This window comes from Dasypus novemcinctus, chromosome 13, assembly GCF_030445035.2.
Source record: "Dasypus novemcinctus isolate mDasNov1 chromosome 13, mDasNov1.1.hap2, whole genome shotgun sequence".
Lineage (NCBI taxonomy): Eukaryota > Metazoa > Chordata > Mammalia > Cingulata > Dasypodidae > Dasypus > Dasypus novemcinctus.
Genome location: NC_080685.1, coordinates 90,403,839 through 90,422,838, shown reverse-complemented (window position 1 = coordinate 90,422,838; position 19,000 = coordinate 90,403,839). Strand labels below are relative to the sequence as shown.

The following is a 19,000-nucleotide window of genomic DNA, read 5'->3' as shown; positions in this document are numbered from 1 at the left end:
TATGGAAAACAGTCTCACACTCTCTAAGGTGACTTGAGGCCTAGAACCCCAGGGAGCCACCTAGAGACAGGCTGAACCCTTCCTCTTTGGGCTCGGTGGGCCCGAGAAAAAATAGCTTCTTGGCACTCAAACTCTTGGAGGTGCAGTCACCAGAAGAACCTCGTTTTATGGGATTCTCAGCACCAGAGTCCTGGGGGCTTGATCTCCATGAGACACAGAGGACATTAATTATGGCATTCCCAGGAGCTGGGTGCTACTTTATCAAAGCCTCATGCTATCTGAAACCACAGCCTGTGTGTGGAGGATGGCGCTAATCTTCAAAAGTAATCATTTTCCCAGAGTCCCTGCAGTCCGATTACCCCATTTCCCAGCAAAGACTGAATAGTGGAGTACTAGCGTGAAGCCTTGTATTTCAAAGACTGCCAGTGTGGCTGCTGTATATTTTATTAGCATGCAAGGGGGCACTGTCACCAACTCACCTGTCAAAAATAAATGAACAAAGTATACTGGGAGATGCATTTATTCATTATCTATTTGACATGTGACTGAGTCTGCAGGACTGGGGAAGTGATAAAAGAGCTGGTTTTCGCTTTAAAGAAGTACCTCTGTCAGTTGCCCCAGATGAATGTGCTTCTTGATAGCTGAGGGGCGAAGAAAGAGATTCCCTTGATGGCACTATAGGGGTTCTCCATGGGAGGGCAGCAGGTAGACTGCTATACTTATCTGCCAGAGTTTTCCATTGTATGACTGCTGTAAGCCACCCTAAATTCCAGCTCCTTGGAATGTTATGGCTCACTGGAAATGAGTTATGGTAGTCATGATTTGGGACTGGGATTTCTTTCTCCTTAGCTCGGGCCCAGGAAATACCAAAGAACCTAGGTTTAAGCAGTTGGCCACCAATATAATATTGACCCAAATCTGAGTGTCCTAAAGGCAATGGAAATTGTGGCATGTTTGGAAAAGGTAAAGCAATGAGAAACCAAAATGATTTAGAGAAGGGAACTGAAAGAAGGAATAGCCATATGGAATTGACCACTAAGGAACTGAAAAGTTCAAAGAGCAGGATCAAGAAGGGAAACTAGCAATAACCATCAAAACCAAAAGGTTAGGGAGGTGAATGACTCCTGGAATGTGAGATTTAGGGAATAGACCTAGAAAGCTGAAAGGGACAAGCTGAGGACAAAGAGAAGGTCCTATATCACCTTGAGAAGAGTAAACGTATGAAGCACTATGTGCTAAACGACTCAATAAACATGAAAATACATTTTAAAAATCCTGGACAGCAGAGACTTTCTGCTACATTCAGGGAAGCTTGACTGTTTGAGGGGGTTTCTACCCAGTCTCAGAAGGGTGAGACCAGGGTGCTGTTGCCTGGCCTTCCTCAGTGTCTCAGACACAGACAGAACTTGGGGTGTAAGAGCCATGGGGCTAACGCTATACGGCAGGAAGGCTGACCTTCCCTGAAGCCAACACCCTTGCTGGGGAGCTAGATCCATCTTTTCTTCACACTCTGTGTTTCTATTCTGTGAACTCAAAGCACTTGTAGGACATCAACTCCCATTTCAATACACAAGATACATTACTGTGACCTGAAGAAGGCCAATCACCAAGCCACACGTGGCAGCTTCTAATAGGCCAACACGCTTTTCCTCAGCCCACCTTTTCCTAGAGCGCATGATGTGCAAATTCTAGATATATTGCACCTTTAAAACAAATCAGTGTTTACCAGGTCTGAGGAGTTTGGTGTCAGTTATGAATCACCTGCCTTCCCTAACAGCTCACATAATTCCACCTAATTGAGTTTTTAAAAAAATCACATGTATAATAAGCTTCCATCCTCATTTAAGTGGGTGAAGAGAAGCGGGGCGGGATGGGGAAACAGCAAGCCTAGACAGGTTAAGGGGCTTGCCCAGGAAACAGGGAGTGACGGTGACAGTCTACGGTTCTACAACTGCCAGGGGAGAGCTGGTGCTTCCTGCAGCCTCGCGGCTGCATCACACGGAGTTTACAGCTGGCATGTGGGCTCACTGAGCTTGGGCCCTGTCCTCTGGAAATAAAAGACTGTTTGATGTTCAGTTCTTAAAAGTATCACCGAATGCCCAAGGGAGCTCCTCTTGCTGGAAGAACAGAGCTTCCTGGCCTGGCTGCATTATGCAGGAACAGCACATTTTCCGGGCTCATCAGGCCAGCTCTGGGATCGATTCTTACCAGCGGCCTCTGAAATGGCTGCAATTTTGCCACTACGTGTGCATTCGGGGGCACGGGGAGTAGAAGCGGGAAGAGGAACGGAGACCTTCAGGCATTACCATACTGCTTCCTGGAAGGACTGACTTTTTTCAAAAATAGTTTGTAAGGGGGCCTTGGGGGAAGAAGGATGAGGAAGGAGCAGGGCTTCTGGGAAGGGCCCCGTCCCCCTCCTCGGCACTCCAGCTCCCCGCGAGGCTGGGTGCAGCCGTGGCCGGGGCAGGAAGCCTTTAGAGGCAGGCGCTCCCCCAGGCCCTCTCCCTTCCCAGGGCTCAGCCTCGGGCTGACGGCTCAACACGTAGCTGGAGACAGTTCTACCTCCGCGACCCTGGGGGTGTGCCTGCGCGTGTCTTTCGAAGAGTGCTGTGTGGCCTTCTGTTAAAGGACAGGGGCTCTGTGGCCAGGACAGGTGGTCCCGAGGGCTTGAGGCCTGCCCAAGGAGTGGGGAGCCCTGGGGCCTCTAGGCAACAGGACAGAATCTCGTCCTGCACGGAGTGCCAGAGGCAGGGGTCGGTAAGCACCACCCTGGTGCTCACCTCCTAGCCGGGGAGGCCTGTGGGCTTGAGAAGACTGGGGAGGAGGGTCAGGAGGGCGGAGAGCAGGGGCATCGCGCAGTACCGGATTCGTGAATCTTAGTCCCCGTGGTGGTGATGGGAGGGCTCTCCGTGGTGGCGGCAGTGGTGGAAGTAGTTGTGGCGACGGTGGTGGAGGCCACGGTGGTGGGTGCGACGGTGGGGATGACGGGGGCTGCTGTGGCCTCGGTGCTGGCGGCAGTGGCAGTAGCGTCAGCACTGCCCACAGCGCCCGCCGTGCCCGCGGTAGTCGGGGGCAACGTGGGAGGAGCTGGGAGGGAAAGGTAAAACAGCCGCGTCCGGTTGGTTAGGCCGCCCCCAGCCTGGGCACGTGGCCCCCGCGCGCAAGGCAGGCAGCCCGGGGAAGAGGTGTAGAAAGCTCAGAGACCAGAAGCTTCCGCGAGCATAATGGATTGGGTCCGATGGGTCACAGTGGGAGAAAGCACAGCCATGGAAAAGGAAGAGAATGAAGCCCTGAGTGCGTTTCATTTTCTTCTCATGGTCTGTGTGGCTCAAAGCACCCAGCATGCACCCAGCCAAGGCCGAGGATGAGGATGGGAATGGGACACAGGCTGAGGCACTCAGCCCCGGCGACGGCATGGAATCCTAGGCCAAGCACCCAGGCCCCAGCAGCACCACGTCAGTTCAGTCCTGGAACCCCAGCCTCAGCAGTGGGCAGACAGCTAGACCCTGCCCTGCAGGAGCACAGGGCAGCCTGCCATGCCCGACCATTCACTGCAAAATTACCCTCTGTCATATCTGCTTGACTTCAAACAGCCGCCCCGACCAGACTACAGAGACAGCACGATCCCCTCTCTGCGAGGCCAGCCTCACGGTCAAACAAGTCTTCGATTCACCTCTCCTGCCTCCATTGCTCACCCTCTCCCCAGTCTCCTTCCCTTCTGGTTTCTTCTCCTGTCTCTTTCTCCTTTTTTCATGTCTCCTTCCTTCCCCCTTCTTTCTTGCCCAGTGATGGCCCTTTATGCAATTATTCTAAATCCATTGTGACATCTAGCAACTGCCTTTCTGTCTCTCTAGGACATCTGGGGCCCAGACCCCCTAAGTTCTTTCTGTTCATATTAGAAGGTATTCATGGAATCACAGCGTAGTTTGTGAATGGCAGCACCACCTTCCCAATCCAGAGTAGACGGCAATCCCAGGAAGTAGGACACATGCTGCGCCTAAGTTTCCATTAGGGACACACACAGGATCAGTGTGAACACTCCCTTTCTCACCTCTCATCCAAAGCAACTCCTTGATATCAATCAGCCTTGGGGAACGATGTGGCAACTTTGCCACATGTTCTCTTTCCTTTCAGTGAGAGGTCATGGGAGCTAATGAAGAGCCACCATCTCCTTACCCTCTGGTTCAAGTATTAGCTATAGTTCAGGTGTGAGAAGAATGAAATGATGGGGCAAATCAGAGAGAGAGCACGAGCGAGCGCACATGCAAGAGCACCTCCCCTCCTCCTTGCGCTTCCTCCCTTGTGATCTGACTATGGTTCACTTTCTCGTGTCAGTGCTAATGAGGCGAGAGGCAGGGACTTTAAGACATAAGCAGGCAACTCGAGCTCCCAAGGACTGGCAACATCCCACTCTGCTTCAAATCTTCAAATGTCCAGGAAAATGATGTCCGTCATCCCCACAGGGGGCCAAGGGAGGAAGAAAAACCAGAGAGAACTGCCAGAGACCTTTTCTCAGGGGAGAATTGAGAGACCCTCAGTCCTCCTGACCAAAGCCTGGTCAACAAAAGCCCATTTATTCCCCTGGGCCTCCATGTTACACACCCCCTACTGGGAAGGAGGGAATGCTCCCAGGACCCCCCCCCACTTGGCCTATTTGTAAGATCAGAGGTGTTACTGGGCCCTGAGGGTGCTAGCCACAGAAGCTGTGCTGGATACTGACATGCCGCATACATTCCAGAGATGCTTGGGCAACTTCACAGCCACAGTGCTGTATTTCCCACCCCCAGGCAACTTACAGCCATCACGTGGGGGTGGGGAGGCAACTCTCCCTTTCATACTCTTTATTTGAGGATGCATCTAGTCCAAGGTGGTCCCAGGCCTGGGATGTAAGCCTAGGGCTACAGATGCACAGCGCGAGGAATTCCCCTATTCTACCCACTAAGACACACATACGCATACACAGAAAACCCTGAGAGACAAGTAAGGCAAAGGTCATCTTTTTCCCAGGACTGGTCACTGACAGCTTCTATGGCCGTGGACACAGGCTTTTCCCCCTGCTTTATGCTGCTGGAAGGAGCCCTGAGGGGTCATTTTGTCCATTGAAGCAGAGCTGTCCTGATTTAGTTCCAATCAGGACTGTATTTTCTAGCAATTCTGGCAAACAAAGTATTCACAGGGCCCTCCTTTCTCACAACTATCTAAAAGGCATCACAAGAAATAATCCTCCCACCCCGCCTAGTGCAGGGACAGGGACTCCCCTTGATACACATCCATTTGGCTGTTCCATTTTGCAGGCCCTCTGAATCAGTCTTCCCCAAAGCTATATCCCTCTCCCGTGGCCCCTTGGTCCACATACAAGCCACACACACACACTCCCTCACGCTCGCAGGGCTCGCTCCTGCCCCCCAGAGAGTTCCAGTGAGTAGCCTAGGAACAGCCGAGAGAGCCTGGGGGAGGAGGGCGTGTCTCTTACTCGACAGGGTGAGCTGCGGGTAGGGACAAGAATGAGAGATGACTTTGAGAAAGTTTCACGGGGTCTAGTCCACTCCCTCCGGTGGCCACTTCTGCCAAGTGTGCCGTGCAGGAACTGTTTCTCTCCGCGAGGGCTTTTCCCTCTGGCCCAGGGGCATGAGTGAGAGGGAACAGGAGGCCAGTGAGGGGAGAGTCACCCCCCTGTTCCCTCTCCAGTGGCGCCCGCCATTGGCGTTTCTGTGGCGGTCACAACACGGGCAGGCTGAGGCCGCAGCTGGCAAACGCAGGTTCTCTCGGGCCCACTCAATTAACTGTGTCTCTATTGTTCCAAGGCTGGACAGGCTCACATGAAGGGTAGAGGCAAGAAGAAAAGGCTGGAAGGGGAGGGACAGAAGAGTCAGGCTGAGTGAACTGTCGGAGGGTTAATGGGGAGGGAGGCGAAGACAAGCCGTCCATGGGGAAACTGTGGTTCACTGCTCAGGGGAAGGTACAACCCCTCGGGCTGGGGGGCGGGGAAGTGGCTTGGGGTCCTGTACCCCAGAAGAACATGTTTTTCATCGTAATCCATTCCTGTGGGTGGGAGCCCACTGTAAATAGGACATTTTGAGGAGGTTACTTCACCAAAGGTGCGGCCCGACTCGATCAGGATGGTCTTACTCCCATTACGAGAGGCCGTATAGACAAGGGCACAGAGGGGAGACCCTGGGGAGCAGTCAGGAGGTGTGAGTCAGTGGAACCTTGAGGAGAACGAGAAGACGCTGCCGTGAGCATTGTCACGTGACAGAAAAGCCAAGGAAACCTCAAGATCGCTGCCCAGCTGGAAGATAACCACCCCCGGAGGAAGCAAGCCTTCCAGCCTCTGAAACTGTGAGCCCATAAGTTCCTGTTGTTAAGACTACTCATTGTTCGGTATGTGTTTCAGCAGCCAGGAAAATATTAACAAAACACCTACTGAGCAAGGCAGATTCCCTGCCACGAGACCTGCTTGCCTTAGTCCCAGGGTGCCTTACCAGGGAACTTCTAGATGATTCCTTGCTGCCCTTGCCCTGCTCCTCACCTCCCATATTCACTGAGCCTTCTTAATGAGCACCTGCTAGAACATTCATAGACTCTTAAGCAAACTTTAATCAGGAGGTCAGGGAAACCCTCAGAGTAGGACAAGACAAGGTCCCTGGGTCCAGGACAACTTCTCTGCTTTGTTGTTCAGACCCTGCAGGGAGGCACTGAGCCTGGCCACCCTGGTTCTTAGTGGGACAGAGGGGGCTGGGAGAGGGAAGGGTGATGGCAGCTCACCACCCACATAGCTAATGGCAAAACAATACATAAATGGAAGGAAGCAGGGTGTGCAAAAGAAAGAGAATCAACCTAAAATGGTGGGGAGATTAATCAGTAATGGTGAGGAGGAAACCAAATGGGAGCAGGTGGCATCTTCTTCATAAAGCCACCCTCTGATTCCTTGCCTGGCTCTCTCTGTCCTCCTAGCAGCCCAGAGCTGAAGGAGGCTCTGGTGAACCCTCATGCCACAGCCTTTGCTCTGCTAGGGTGAACCCTGTTTCCATTTCCCATCTGATGAAACTCAGTTTCATAGTCCCAGAGCTGGGCAGAGTAAGGGGCCCTGGGACCCCTCCCTAGGTTTTCCAGCCTGGGGACAGGTCTTCTGTGGTGAAGAGCCCTTTGATGCCCCTCAAACCCATGACATGAGGACTAGACAGGAGGGAACTTGGTGAGCGGGTCATTGCCAAAGTAGGAGCTGCCTGCCCACCTCCTCATTTCCACTGAAGATCTACCCCCAGACCTTAAGAGTAGAGACTATTCTTAATGCTAAAGGCTGAGAAGCTGGGCTTCTGAGGGGTGAGAGAACCATTAGGCCATGGTGACCACTGAGACTCCAGGTCCTGGAGCACCTGGCCTGATCCAAGGACATGCTCTCTCATTCTCACTGACCAGTACCCGCAGGAGATGACAGAGCTGGTGCTGGGCCCCCGTGCAGCAAGCAAGCCCAGCATGCACAGCATGCTCAACCCACAGGTCACCCTTTCAGAGGATGGCAGCCTGACCAGGAGATGGGAGCCAGCTGTCCCCACTCCTGAGAAGGAGAAAGCAGCTGGCAGCCCAGAAGCTGTGGACCCTCTCTCTGTGAGAGGGTCAAGCCTAGGCAAGTGTCCAGGTGACTCAGGGGAAGTAATCAGTCAGCTTCATAGAAAACACTCCATCTCCCTAGACAGTGTGGCCTCCCAACCACTGATAGGGGGAGTCAGGAGCATGCTTTTGTCCAGAGCCTCTCCCTCCTTCACCCTGGCTGGGCTGGGCTCCACGTGTTGCCCCATGCCATGCCCATTACCTCCGCTGTTGGTATACGGTACCTGCGGTTGGAGTAGCTTCAGAACACAGCACCCAAGATGGCCAGAGAGAGGGGAAAAGGATGAGACAGGGAAGAGAAAACAGAGGCATAGGTGAAACCACAGGGCAAGTAAGAAGAAAAGGTTCTGGCTTAAACCAGACCCAAAGGGTGTAGCCAGGTGCTGGCCGCTGTACTGAGGAGGCCAGCAGGCATTTGGGGGTGACGTTCAGCTGCACTGGAGTCTAGCATGTTCCCACAGAAGCCTCTATAGCTAGGTCTCGGAGACCTTTCCAACACCTGCTTCCACTTCGGCATCTTTTCAAGGACTCATCACCTGAGATGATAGCAGGGAGAGTCCACTCACACCACTACATTCCCTGTCCTTTCCCCAAGGGCACATCCTGCCCTGGCTAGGTTGGGATGACCTCTAGAGCAAGCTGGGTGACCCCCATGATGCTGGGAATTGATGGCATAAGGCCCTTGAAGTAATAGTACACAATCCCAGCCAAAAGGATGGCCTGTATCTTCAGGAAAAGATGCTGCATAGTGTTGGGGTGGAAGGGAAAGGGGGTGTGTATTTAGCTAAATCCTCCCCACCACCATTGTAGCCTTGGAAGGCCAAAGAACTTTGGGAAAGTGGAGTCTCAAAGCCCCCTGTCCTGGCATTTTGTTCCCCCAGTTCTTTCCCACCAGTTGTCCTTTATGAAATAGGAAATCCAACTGGGGTTGAGAGCCCTAAAAGGAACTCTTGAATTTGCTGCAATCACTAAATTGAGAAGAAACCTCTCTTTTTGTCCTATGGTGCCCTGGGGCTACAGAACTTTCCCTGCCATGGTCACTGGGGCTGGACAATGGGGCTTTGTTTATTTGATTTTCTGTATTGGGGTGGATATGGGGAGGGAGAAGGGGCTTTTTCTCTATTAAGTAATCAAGAAAACAATCCCCTGTCTGGCTGGACCTTTGGTAGTGGACATTTACCAGCCACTTACCCCCAGTCCCCCAGCCCCAATAAACTCCCTGAGTGCCCAGGGGGTTGGAAGAATATGCAGGACGGGGAGCTTCTGCTATGACTCACTCTGGCTTTACAAGACCAGAGAGGAGGCAGGAAGGACTGTCAGATTTTGCCAGTTTCTGCCCCCGCCGCCCCCCTCACTCCCTCTGCTCCCTACCTCAGGGTGGTTAGAGGGGTGGGGCTAGGGAGAGATGCAGGGCTGCTTAAGAAGTTGAAGTGGGAGCCCAGGGCCAGGCAGCTGAGGCAGCTGGGCCCAGCAGCACCCAGGAAGGAAGCATGGATGGCCTCCTGGTTGGCTGGAAAACAAGTGGCTAGGTCTCAGGAGGTCCCTTCCAGGCCAGAATGGGGCTATGGGACGGTGAGCCCTAGGGGAAGGCTCTAGACACGGCCACATTGTCGACCAGCCTCTCTTTGAAGTCTTCCCTTGCAGATTTACTCTCACCACCTCAGCACACACATTCCCCTTCCCTCACCTAGACATAACATTCTTCATGCTGAATGGCAATGAGCTATTCTAGGGAGTGTCTCCCTCTCCAGGCTGTGTGTGAACTTCTTGCTACTTTGGTATCCTTGTTTTTGGCACAGTGCCTGGCACCTCACATTGGAGGTGCTCAAGAAATGGCTGTTGATTAGACCAATGCACCTCTGAGAGGAGAGCAAGGGATGTCTGCCTTTTCACAGGGGATCTGCCAATATTGGGGCTTCAATAGTTGCAAGTCCCTCAGAAAACACATTCGGGACTGAAGCTGGCCTGTGTGCAAATGAGTTTGGAGCCCCCTAGTGGCTTCCCAGGCAGACGCAGCTCGGGTGAGGGCTCCGTGCTGCTAGCACATGTGAGCACCCAGGGGAAGTTTTGTGTTTTGTGAAGCTGGCTTGGCCACCGGCTATTTGTCAACTACCCTCCTCCTTCCCAAACTTGATGACAGCACGCCCCATTCAGCCTGCAAGTAGGGGCGACACTGCCCACTCTATTCATGATCTGGCAATTAGCTTCAATCACAACAGGCTCCCCATCTTCCTTGGCCCCATGTTCCCTTGAGAAAAAGGTTGTCCCCAGAGCCTCACGGGGCACCCTCCATAATATTCTTGGCTTCCTCAGTGGATAAACACTTCCAGGCTTCTTTGGAGTTCATTAGCATATTTACTTCTAAAGTGCTTTCCCTCACACCCTAAACTCTGCTACAGACAGACGCATGTTCTCTTCCTTCTGTCTCTATGAAAAGGAAAGATCATAGATGTTGAGTGATTGAGCAAGTCAAGGCAAAGTAGGGATGCAGGTCTGATTCCAATAGTCTGAGAAGATTTGAGTTTTCCAGATATAATGCCAGCGCCTACCTCTCAGGATACAAAGTGGGTCTTCTCCTACGGAGGGCTTGGGGGTCTGCAGCCTCGTGGCTCACCATGCCAGGAAGCCAGGTGCAGCTCTCTGTGTGTTTCCCCAAGCATCTGAATGAGCTGGGGCCTCTCGCCCCAGAGGCTGCCGCAATGTACTTACCTTCATTTGGGGGTGCTGGCGACTCCTCTGTGACTGCTTCCCCAGAGCCCACCTGCGTCCTGGCGCTGAGGGTGAAGCGGTAGCGTGACACTGGGTCTGCTCTCTGTACCATGAACTTGGTTTGATTGGGAGAGAAGTTTTCCACTATCTGCTTTCCTAATTTGGTTCCATTAACTAGAGAGAGAGAGGGGCAAGCAGAATCAACTTTAGTGACGCTTACATGATGGGTTATATAATCTGCAGCTGGAAGGAGAAGCCCTCCTGATTTTGATGGTGGATGCTGCCTAGTGACCTTATAGACTTGGGGCACAGGAAACTTGGCTTCAAAGGAATAGAGCTGGGCAAGAATTTTCTTACAGCTCTTTGATTACATATCAGGGGTAATACTTTCCCCGTGATCTCATTATTTCTAGCTCACTACAAAGATATGTGGCTGATTCTGAAAGATTTGGTTTATTATGCCCAAATCTTTTAAACAAGGACAAAACTCTTCAGTTCCTTTCTTCCTTTCAAACAGAACTAGGACAGAACCATTAGAGGTTTTGATTGTTAATGCCTCATCTTTAAAAAGGCTATTCAGTACACCTCAAAGAGGGAAGGGGTCATGGGACAGGTCCAGCAATCTATTCAGTACAAAATACAAACACATCGTTGGCTATTAAAAGTGTTAAATCAACACCTGGCCCTTTGAGTGTCTCAACCAGGTACCACTTCATCTACTTTAGAAGACTTCAAGCTCTTCCAATGTGATGACGCTCTTGTTCCTGCTTGGTGAAGCTGAGCTCTTGAGGTGAGGTCTTCCCAGCTCAGTCTCCTCATTCCAGTCACTCCCAATTCCTTGGCAGCTCTACCCACAGCTGCCTTAGGTAAATGACACCTTGTTAAGGTGTCCTCTGATTGTTATGTGGGCTCCTGTGCATGTACTGTCTACACCATCAAGTGGAAATGCCACTGTCTTCCTCACTAGACTGGAAGTTCCTTTTGTCTCATCCATCAGACTAGAAGCTCCCTGCAGGCAGAGCTGTGCAAGGAGAGCAGAGACTGGAGCTCATCTACCTCCCCCAATACCATGGGGAACTCTTCCCTTGGCCCATTTGTCCATCATGCAACACTCTCTGTACCTATGTACTCTACCTCAATCCTTTAGGAAAAGAGGTGAGATTGGGGTTTCTGATTCCCAGATTATCTAAAAGAAAGAGAAGGGCAGAACATACAGGCCACGTATTTGAGAGTATATCCAATCAGGATCCCATTGGGGTGTTCCGGGTGATCCCATTCCAGGTTGATTGTCTCCAGATTGGGCTGCCGGACTCGGAAACGCCTGGGGGCACTGGGTACTTGGGGAAGGAGGAGAGAGCAGGGGAGATGAGAGGAGAGGGGTGGGGATGATGGAGGAAAACACAAAAAACAAAGCACAAATATGAAGGTATCGACCTCTGGGCAACCCCCATGCTAGATTGCTATTTAACCAGAACCCAGGAGAGCCATAAGATGGTCAGAGCCCAATGCCCCATCCAGGACTGTTATTTCCCCCAGGTGTGAGGATAGGCATGGCTTAGACTCTGCTGTTCAAATGGGAAAGAAGTAAATCAAGTTTTCCTTTAGCAACTACCCTGGATTCAGCATGTTAGGATCTGACCCTGCAAAGATACCTCCAAGTTGGGCAAAGTGATTTCCCGGCAGGGGACTAATTATAGCTGTTTCATGCAGATGCTGCAGTTCCCAGTCCTCAGACAAAGATTCTCACCACTGGGTCCAAACAGCAGGCCCAGGCTGCTGAGTTGAGAATGTTGGGTTGAGGGGCGAGGAGAAAGAAGCCCAAGATGTAACACGTGGAAAGGGTGGTAGGAGTGGGAGTGAGTGGAAGGGGCTGGTAGTGAAAACCAAACAAGGAGGGGGAAAGACAGGAATAAAGCAGACAAGAGGGAAGAACAGAGGAGAGTCAAGAGGAGGAAGAGGAGAAGAAAAATGGGGAAAATAGTTAAGAAGGGAGGGAGAAGACAGAAGAGAGCAAAGCAAATGTAAAGTAGGTCCAAGAGGGCTGGCAAGAACAGAGAGCTGGACCAGATGTCTGCAGCCCCAGCACCTCCAGAAGGCAAGGGCCTCACCTGGGCAGCCCTCTATGGGGCACCCACTTACACTGGCCCACTCTCTCGGCTTGCATTTCTTGACAACAGAGGTGAGAGGGTTGTGATGGTCTTAGGCGCTGATAAACCACCCGCCTCCTGGCGGTCAGGATCAGTGTGCTGCCTGCAGCCTCGGGAGACGGGGGACAGCCAAGGGTCTCACAGTGCCCTTGAGGGGCTGTCTGCAGAGCCCCTCGGGAACTACGTCTGCAGACTGCACGGGTTTTTTTCCTTGAGATACAACTTCCTGCCAAGGCAAGTCCTCTTGCAGATGGATGGCTTTGCGGAATGGCAAGAGTGGTGCAGCTTGCAGGTGGCCAGCTCCTGGAGAGCACGCCGAGGCCCACTCGTGGGGTTGGTCCTGAGCTGCGCAGGAGCTGCTCCAGGCTCTCCGGTTGTGCTACCCTCGTCCTACCCCACCCTGCAGGGCGGCAGGTCAGACCTACCTCCTTCCGGGGTGGTGAACTCCTTGGTTTCACTGCGAGGCCCGTCGCCTCGCCCATTGACCACAACCATCTCCAGTTTGTAGTTACTGTAGGGGAAGAGGCGGGACACCACGCCCCGGGTGCCGCGTTCGCCAGGGAAGCTGGCTTGCTGTCTCTTCTGAGACACCCACAGGTTCTTCAGCAAGCTGCTCTCCCTCCAGTAGTAGGCCTTCAGGGCAGAGGCAGGCCGGTGAGGGGCCGGCAGGCAGAGGCGGTTAGTCGTTAGTGGCGGTGGTCGGGACCCGTCTTCCCTTTACTCGCTACAGGCGCCAAGTCCCACAGGAGCTCCAAGCCCACCTGGGGCCGGGGAGCAGCCTCACCGTCCCTGCTCATTTGCCACTGAGAATGTGAATTTATGTCAAACGGGAAACGGGGTTTTGGTTTCAATCATTTTCCAAGCCGTGCCACATCTCTGGGGAATGGGCAGGTGGGCGCCACGTTTACATCTGAGCTGCTCCGTCATGGGACTTATTTCCAAGCGGGGCAACAGGTTGCTCAGGGAGTCAGTGCCAGCACCACAAATATAAGCCACGGGTCCCGGCGCGAAGGCTCTGCTCTGAGGTCGAAGACCGCATCGCCTTGAGTTGGGTTAGTATGGTTTAGGTGGAAACAGGAGTCAAGGAGCAGCAGTTTACCCCCTGAATTGGAGAAAGGGTTGGTTTAATCCTTTGAAGGCAAACAGTTTCTCTTAATATTGTTTGAAAACCTTTAGGAATAAGGTAGACACATGTCCAAGAGACAGTCCTAGGTCCCAGTCCGTGGGATGCCAGGCTGCCTGGTGACAAGAGCTGGGATGGGATGGTTTACAGCAGACAGTAGTGTCACTGGGTATAGTTGAGAGAGTTTGCAACACAAATTCTGATTAGCAGGGGATAAGAAGCCACACGTCAGTCTGGCCACACCAGTGTCACCAAAGCCACCAATGGCAAGGAAAGAAGTAATTTCAGACTTTAGGGGGGACCGGAAGGAAGCTTTAGCCAGAAAACCTCCAGGCAAGTAGGTTAAGTGTGCAAGCCAACTGTTGGGGAAGAGATCATTCAAGTGCGTACATCATCTTGCCTTCCTTTCCCTACTTACCAAATTCATTTCCCAAGAAGGGACTGACCCTCCATTCTTCCCCTGTTGTCCATCAGCCAACTCTTTTTTTTTTTTTTAAAGATTTATTTATTTATTTAATTCCCCCCCTCCCCCGGTTGTCTGTTCTCTGTGTCTATTTGCTGCGTCTTGTTTCTTTGTCTGCTTCTGTTGTCGTCAGCTGCACGGGAAGTGTGGGCGGCACCATTCCTGGGCAGGCTGCACTTTCTTTTGTGCTGGGCGGCTCTCCTTAGGGGCGCACTACTTGTGTGTGGGGCTCCCCTACGCGGGGGACACCCCTGTGTGGCGCGGCACTCCTTGCGCGCATCAGCACTGCGCATGGGCCAGCTCCACACGGGTTAAGGAGGCCCGGGGTTTGAACCGCGGACCTCCCATGTGGTAGACGGATGCCCTAACCCCTGGGCCAAGTCCGTTTCCCCATCAGCCAACTCTTGATGACCTCAGCGGTCTCAGAACCTGTGTTAACCCATGATGGCTACATCCTCCCTCACCTCCCAGCCAATTTTCAAGTAGAGCTATTCAAAAAGGTGGAGAGCCTTGTGTGCCCAAGGTTTTCGCTCTCTCCTTCCCACTTCAGTGCATGCTTTCAAAGAGGAAGGATGTTTAAGCAGAAACTGTGACAGGCAGGGAGGATCAGAAGAAACCAAAGGCCTAGATAATCCATTTGCTGGAAAAGCTGGAGTTGGCTGTGACGACAGAGGAGGTGTCTGTATCCATTTAATGGACCTGCCTGTTAGTTGGGGCTTTACAAAACCAGACTGGGAGAGGCAAGCAGGCCAGCAGGGCCAGGAGGCGAGGGAGGGTGGAGCTCAGCGGGGCCTCAACGCTGCTTCCAAAGACACATGTGTCTTCTCCCACATGTACGGCAGACACAATGTGCCACGCAACATTGACCCAAACTCCCCGCCCTCCACGTGGGTTTCTGCTGAGAATCTCTCAGCATATCTGTACCAGGAGGTTCTGGGTATAATATATAGTTTTCTGGGAATACTATATATTATAGCTTTGGAAAAGCTAGCCCCAGAAATAATCTTCACCATTCAACTCTGGATCCAATAAATATCCTAGGACCCCTTCCAAATACCACACCCCCCTCGCCCTGGTTAGCGCGCCAGGTGGTTAAGGGGTCGGGCGCTGGTTTCCTCACTCGGTACTCCCTGAGCAGGCCCTGGACCGTGTCGGGGTAGACGCGGTTCCACTGAAGGCCGATGGCTGTGCTGTTCAGGACTCGGATTTTAACATCAGTGGGTGCAGCCCTGGGATCTGCAACGTGTTGGGACAGAGAGCTGGTTACACAGGACTCGAGGGTCACCTCTCACTTGTTCTTTGCTGGCCCACACCCCCAGCCCACTCTGTCCACTGGGTGCTCCATGAGGGCAGGGCCTATGTTAGAGTAGTGGGGGGAGGCCAGGAGACCAAAAGGGTGGCAGACCCCCCTCCAGCAGTCTCAGTTAGCCTAGCTGTGCAGTCCCCACCCTGTCCCATATCCCAGAGGCTGTACCAGCTGGACTCCCTTGTTCTCAGCCTTCCAGGTTGGTTTGGCCATTACGGGTTGCCATCAGGAGATCCCAGGGTGGGAGAGGAGGGGGAGGTGGGTATATGTTCCCCTGGCTCCTTTGCTAGGCTGCAGGTTGACAGCCCTCTAGCTGGCTCTGGGAGCTCATCTGTCCCCTGCCCCATCAAAACCCGGGGTGGCTGGTAATGGCTTCCTGGCCTTGCTAGCCTTGAGCGGTTTCACCTTACCTCACTGTTTTCCCTCTCAACCTAGGTACATATTACACATGGTCTTTTTTTGAGCGTGCATCGTTTCCTACTAGGACCCTGCAAAATATTACCCTCATTATGAAGAAGCCCTAATATGGTTTAGAAAGGGATTCTGATCCTGTGACTACCTGGAAAGGGAGATCAACGGATTCTTGCCCCTTTTCTCTCACTGCTGCAAAAGCAGTTCTGCCTCATCCCCTCTAATTCATCAGAGCAAAAGCTGCAGGGGTGGATGGATGCAACGGGAACTGTGGGGTGGTCCATGAAGTCCACGTCCAGACCCCTCCTTCCCACACTTACTATCCAGTAGTCCCCACAGGCCTCTGTCCAGAAACATCTGCCTACATGGAGGTGAGGTGCGGCATGGACTGAGTCGCATGGGCAACCGATGCCCTATGCTGATCTCCCAAGTGGGTCCAATGCACACATCATTCCCAGGAAATGGGGCGCAGGACAAAACCCTCATTTCCCATTGTTATGAATACCACTGTCCTACTCATGAGCCCAGTGCTGCCCCTTCTGACGCTCTGCTCCTCCCCAACTCCCTTCTTCTTTCCTTTGCTTGTGCTGTCTTACCTCCATGATCTCTTTTTAGATCCGACCCAGATCCTAAGCCAGGAGGGGCCTCCCCCACATCTTCTGCTCTGCCCAGCAGCCAGCTGTGTTGAAGTGCTGTGGGCAGATGCGCTGCCGCGGCCTGGGAAGCCAGGCACATGCTTCCACACGGGTGTTCAGAATCTTGTTGATTACCCAGTGTGAGCCCTCAAAGAACATCTCATTTTATGCTCAAATCCAAGGGTTCTGAGCAACACTGGGAACGCTGGCAGGTGGCTGGACCTTGAGACCGAGTATCGTACCAGTCTGGTGCCCTCTAGACCTTCTACATCCCTCCAAGCTTCCCCTGGGGTGAATCTAATTATGGCTCTTTGAGACAGACAGTCCGGCAGTCTTTCCTTGGCGCCGGCCTGGCTATCACAGCGGTAAGGCAGCCTGCCTGGGGGCAGAAGACCTGGGTTCTATTTCCAAGCCTGACATTTACTAGTGTGTAATGCTGGTCAATGGTTTTCCCTATTAGGGCCCCAGTTTTCACATCTATAAAATGAGAGTACAGGAGTAGGTGATTTCTCATGACCTTTACAGTGGTGACGTTCAGTAATTCTAACCAATGTTTGGATGATAATACTTCTGCCCTTGGCATTTCCACATGCCTTCTGCTCTAAGGCACTGAAGGAGACTTCTCTTTCCTTGGAACTGGCTGTTCTCTCAGGATGTCTTGGAAGTCCCACCACCCAACCCCAAGGCTCCTGGCCTGTGAGAGTGGCCTTGTGTGGCCCAGCCATCGGGGACCTGGGCAGGAGGGTGGAAGGTACTCACAATCTTCTCCAGAATAACCGATGACAGTATCTGGCTCAGGACCCTTCCCAAAGTCATTTTCGGCCTGGACTCGGATTTCATAGGGCACGTAGACAGGGGTCTGCCCCACCACGTAGCGGGATCCCCATACTGTGACATTGTTCCAGGTCTCTCGAGTCTCTCTCCGCCGCCACTTGACAATGTAGCGCAGGTTGGGACCAAAGGCAGAGGTGGCATTCATAGGCTGAGCAGGGGAGAGAGGTAGGGGTGGAGAGGGCGTGAGCAGTGGGGTCAGCACAGGTAGGGGTGGAGAGGGCGTGAGCAGAGGGGCCAGCACTGGTAGGGGTGGAGAGGGCGTGTAGAGGGGTCAGCTCCACTCACAGCTGGCACTTCCTCTCTGCCAGGCTCCCCACCCCGATCCACCCAACACTGGCCTGCTCTCTGCACTGCAGGGTGGGAGAGAGCAGGCCTTCCTCCCCTGTTGAGCATCACTCTCCCAGAAAAGCCTAGCGTCAATGCAGTCAGGAGCATTTTGGCAAATAGGACCAATTACTCATTTTCTCTGCATGTAGATTTCCTGGGACAAAGGTCTCATCTGAGACCAGTGACTCTGATGCTATTTTTGGGAGAACAGAGAGCAAAAGCTTTCTTTTAAATAGGAACCAAAATAAAACTAAATATGGACAATAATATAATATTCTCCATAGTCAGAAAGGGATGAGTTTTCGTTTAATCACAGCACACCTCTTGCCAATGAAAAAAAATCCGGAACGGATTTCATTTCCACCAAACCCATGCATGTCTACCCTGTTCTTCCCAACTCTGTTCTTTATTCTCTTCTCTGAGCCTGGTCCAGGAATTGGCTTCCTGGGAGCCTGGAATACAGAGCTATAGACCAGACCCCACCCACGGAGGGCCTGGAGATAAGGTCCAGGTGTCCTGACTCTGGGCCTGGCCCAGTTGCCTACTCCGCTCTGCCCAAGGCTGCTGTGAGACCAGAGACTTAGAAAGACTGGACCTGCCATGATTTCAACCAGTGTCAGCCCTGTTTCCATAGCCCACGGTAGTGCGTCGGAAATGTTAATACTTCAGTGGCTGACCTACATCTCTCAGACTTGAAAGCGGTTTTTAAAGAAGTCATTTTGAGACCATGTCCCCCAGTTTAGGTTTGGAAGCCGTCGTCGGTGAGCCAAGATGAAGATGAGTATTCACAGTTCTGGCCTGAAGGAGTCTTTCGAGTCACCTAGTCCATTCCTTGACTTCAAGAAGGCCTACACGGAGACCACTGCAGGTGCTGGTTTCTCCTTCACCCCGACAAAGCTCCCAAGAGAGAACGCTCAGAACACATCAAGGTTAGGTGCTTGTACTTAGGCTAACCCCTGCCTGAGGCCTAACATAAATCCCTCCTTCTACTAAAGCAGTCCTTTACTTGGCTGGTCTTTGCTACGATTTCCCTCCACCTGGCAGTCTGTGCTGCCTGGGCACCCCTGCTCCTGTTTCCTCCCCTAAATCTTGCTCTCAAACTTTTCTCCTGTTTGCTTTTTAGGTGCCCAACTCAGAGGAGAGATCGGTTTCCTGGAGAAGGGTGGCCATCACAACCACCCAGACAGCCCGAGGCACGCTGTGACTCTGGGGCCACAGGGGATAAAGGCATGTGGTTCCCAGATCACGGTCCCAGCTACGGTGGGGCCACCCAGGGTTAGGCTGGGAGGGCCACTTACCGTCCACGTGATCTCCATGTTGTTCTTTCTGGTCCCCTCTCCCTTCACGTCCGTGGGATTGGACTCAGGGGCTGGAACCCAAATGGACAGAGTTCAAACCCAATTTGTGCCTGAGCAAGGCCCAGAGAGGAACTCT

The 19,000-nt window shown here is 52.7% G+C and overlaps 1 protein-coding gene across 25 annotated transcripts in view; it reads right to left on the bottom strand.

The window, feature by feature from the left end:
* NFASC (neurofascin) overlaps positions 1 to 19,000 on the bottom strand; it is a 197,916-nt gene that overhangs the window by 21,438 nt on the left and 157,478 nt on the right. For 9 of the 25 annotated variants that reach the window (XM_058275046.1, XM_058275047.1, XM_058275048.2 and 6 more), the window contains 8 exons: positions 18,865 to 18,935; positions 17,165 to 17,387; positions 15,174 to 15,289; positions 12,893 to 13,100; positions 11,535 to 11,657; positions 10,321 to 10,494; positions 7,836 to 7,850; positions 2,863 to 3,087 (listed from right to left, as the gene is read on the bottom strand). In XM_058275046.1, coding sequence (XP_058131029.1) covers positions 2,863 to 3,087; positions 7,836 to 7,850; positions 10,321 to 10,494; positions 11,535 to 11,657; positions 12,893 to 13,100; positions 15,174 to 15,289; positions 17,165 to 17,387; positions 18,865 to 18,935 — 1,155 coding nt within the window. Of the gene's footprint in view, positions 1 to 2,862; positions 3,088 to 7,835; positions 7,851 to 10,320; positions 10,495 to 11,534; positions 11,658 to 12,067; positions 12,191 to 12,892; positions 13,101 to 15,173; positions 15,290 to 17,164; positions 17,388 to 18,864; positions 18,936 to 19,000 lie in introns of all 25 variants that reach the window. The other 16 variants (XM_058275061.2, XM_058275064.2, XM_058275056.2 and 13 more) reach the window with 5 other exon arrangements.